General features: G+C 35.8%; 1 protein-coding gene across 1 annotated transcript in view; it reads right to left on the bottom strand.

The window, feature by feature from the left end:
- Positions 1–1413, bottom strand: part of PHTF2 (putative homeodomain transcription factor 2) — a 61838-nt gene that overhangs the window by 18351 nt on the left and 42074 nt on the right. The window contains exon 9 of the mRNA XM_023725035.1: positions 1106–1324. Coding sequence (XP_023580803.1) covers positions 1106–1324 — 219 coding nt within the window. The remainder of the gene's footprint in view (positions 1–1105; positions 1325–1413) is intronic.

Genomic DNA, 1413 nt, shown 5'->3' with positions numbered 1-1413 from the left:
AACATGTTGTTAGGATGTTGACAGAAAAAGCAGTGATAATGGGCATCTCTGTCTTGTTCCTGCCTTTAATAGAAATGCTTCTAAAATTCACCATTAAGTATGACAGGTTTTCAGAAGGTTCTTTGGTAGCTACCCTTTATCATATTAAGGAAGGTCCCTTCTATATCTAGTTTCTCGGAGTTGCTTGTTTGTTTTGTTGACAGGATTTGATGGGAAGTTGGGTAAGAAAGAGAGAGAAGAACGTGAGGAGAGTGAGGACTCTAAAATGACCACCAAGTTTCTGGATTGGTGAGTAGGTAGATACAGATGCCATTCACCAAGATTTTGAATGCAACAGGAAAAAGAGACTTAGGAGAAAAGATGGAGAGTTTGGTTAAATTTGAGGTACTGCTGGGACATTCAAGTAAAGATATCCTATAGACCTGTGCTGTCCAATACACTAGCCACTATTCACATGTGGCAGGCTACTGAGCACCTGAAATGTGGCTAGTGTAAAATGAGATAAGCTGTAAGTGTTTGGATTTCAAAGACTTATTATTAAAAAAAAGTAAAATATTTCATTAATGTTTTCATGTTAGTTATACACTGAGGTGATAACATTTTGAATATATTCTGTTAAATAAAATATATTAAAATTAATTTCACTTTTTTAACATTTTTTATGTGGCTACCAGAAAATTTAAAATTACATATGTTACTCGCATTATATTTGTATTGGACAGCATTACTACAGGTGCTAGGAGGTAAATCTGATATTCATGAAGTGTAGATTTGTGAATCAATCCTACAGGTGATAACTCAGGCCACAGATGTAGATGAATCTGACCATGAAGTGTGCTGACTGAGAAGAAGACTAACGCATCTAAACAAATCTCCACTTACCAACAACTTCTCAGGAACATGTTTGCAAGATAAGGACATAACTGTGATATAAATACTGAGATTCTATGTTCTAATGAAGACAGACCACAGCTCAAGTAAAAAGAAAAAAACAGGAATATTATTTTAAATGAATACAAGCTTTTTCTTCACCTCTGTAAAATCTGATTACATACTCAAAGGAGCTTGACTCATAGCCCCACATAGTCCAACACTGTAAACCAACCTGATGAAAAGGGTCATCTCTATATTCTTTTTTCACACAGGGATTAATCTGAGGATTTTCCACATCTGTCTCACTGGTACAAGATGAACGGCATTCTGCACAATGTAACAAGTCTTCCCATAATACATCTTCTGTTTCAGATTCTGGCCTTGTGCTCTCAGAATCCTGTCTGGAACTTGAACAGCGAGAGCTGCAACTAGTACCCGATTTAGGGGCATCCTGAAATCAAGATATTCTTTGACATTAATACAATTTATGTACCCTTTCCAACTCAAAGGATTCTATCAGAACCATATATTGTTACTATT

This window comes from Trichechus manatus, unplaced genomic scaffold (assembly GCF_000243295.1).
Source record: "Trichechus manatus latirostris isolate Lorelei unplaced genomic scaffold, TriManLat1.0 scaffold00280, whole genome shotgun sequence".
In the NCBI taxonomy this organism is placed as follows: Eukaryota; Metazoa; Chordata; class Mammalia; order Sirenia; family Trichechidae; genus Trichechus; species Trichechus manatus.
The sequence above is the reverse complement of the archived record's forward strand: the minus strand, read 5'-3'. Positions and strand labels throughout refer to the sequence as shown.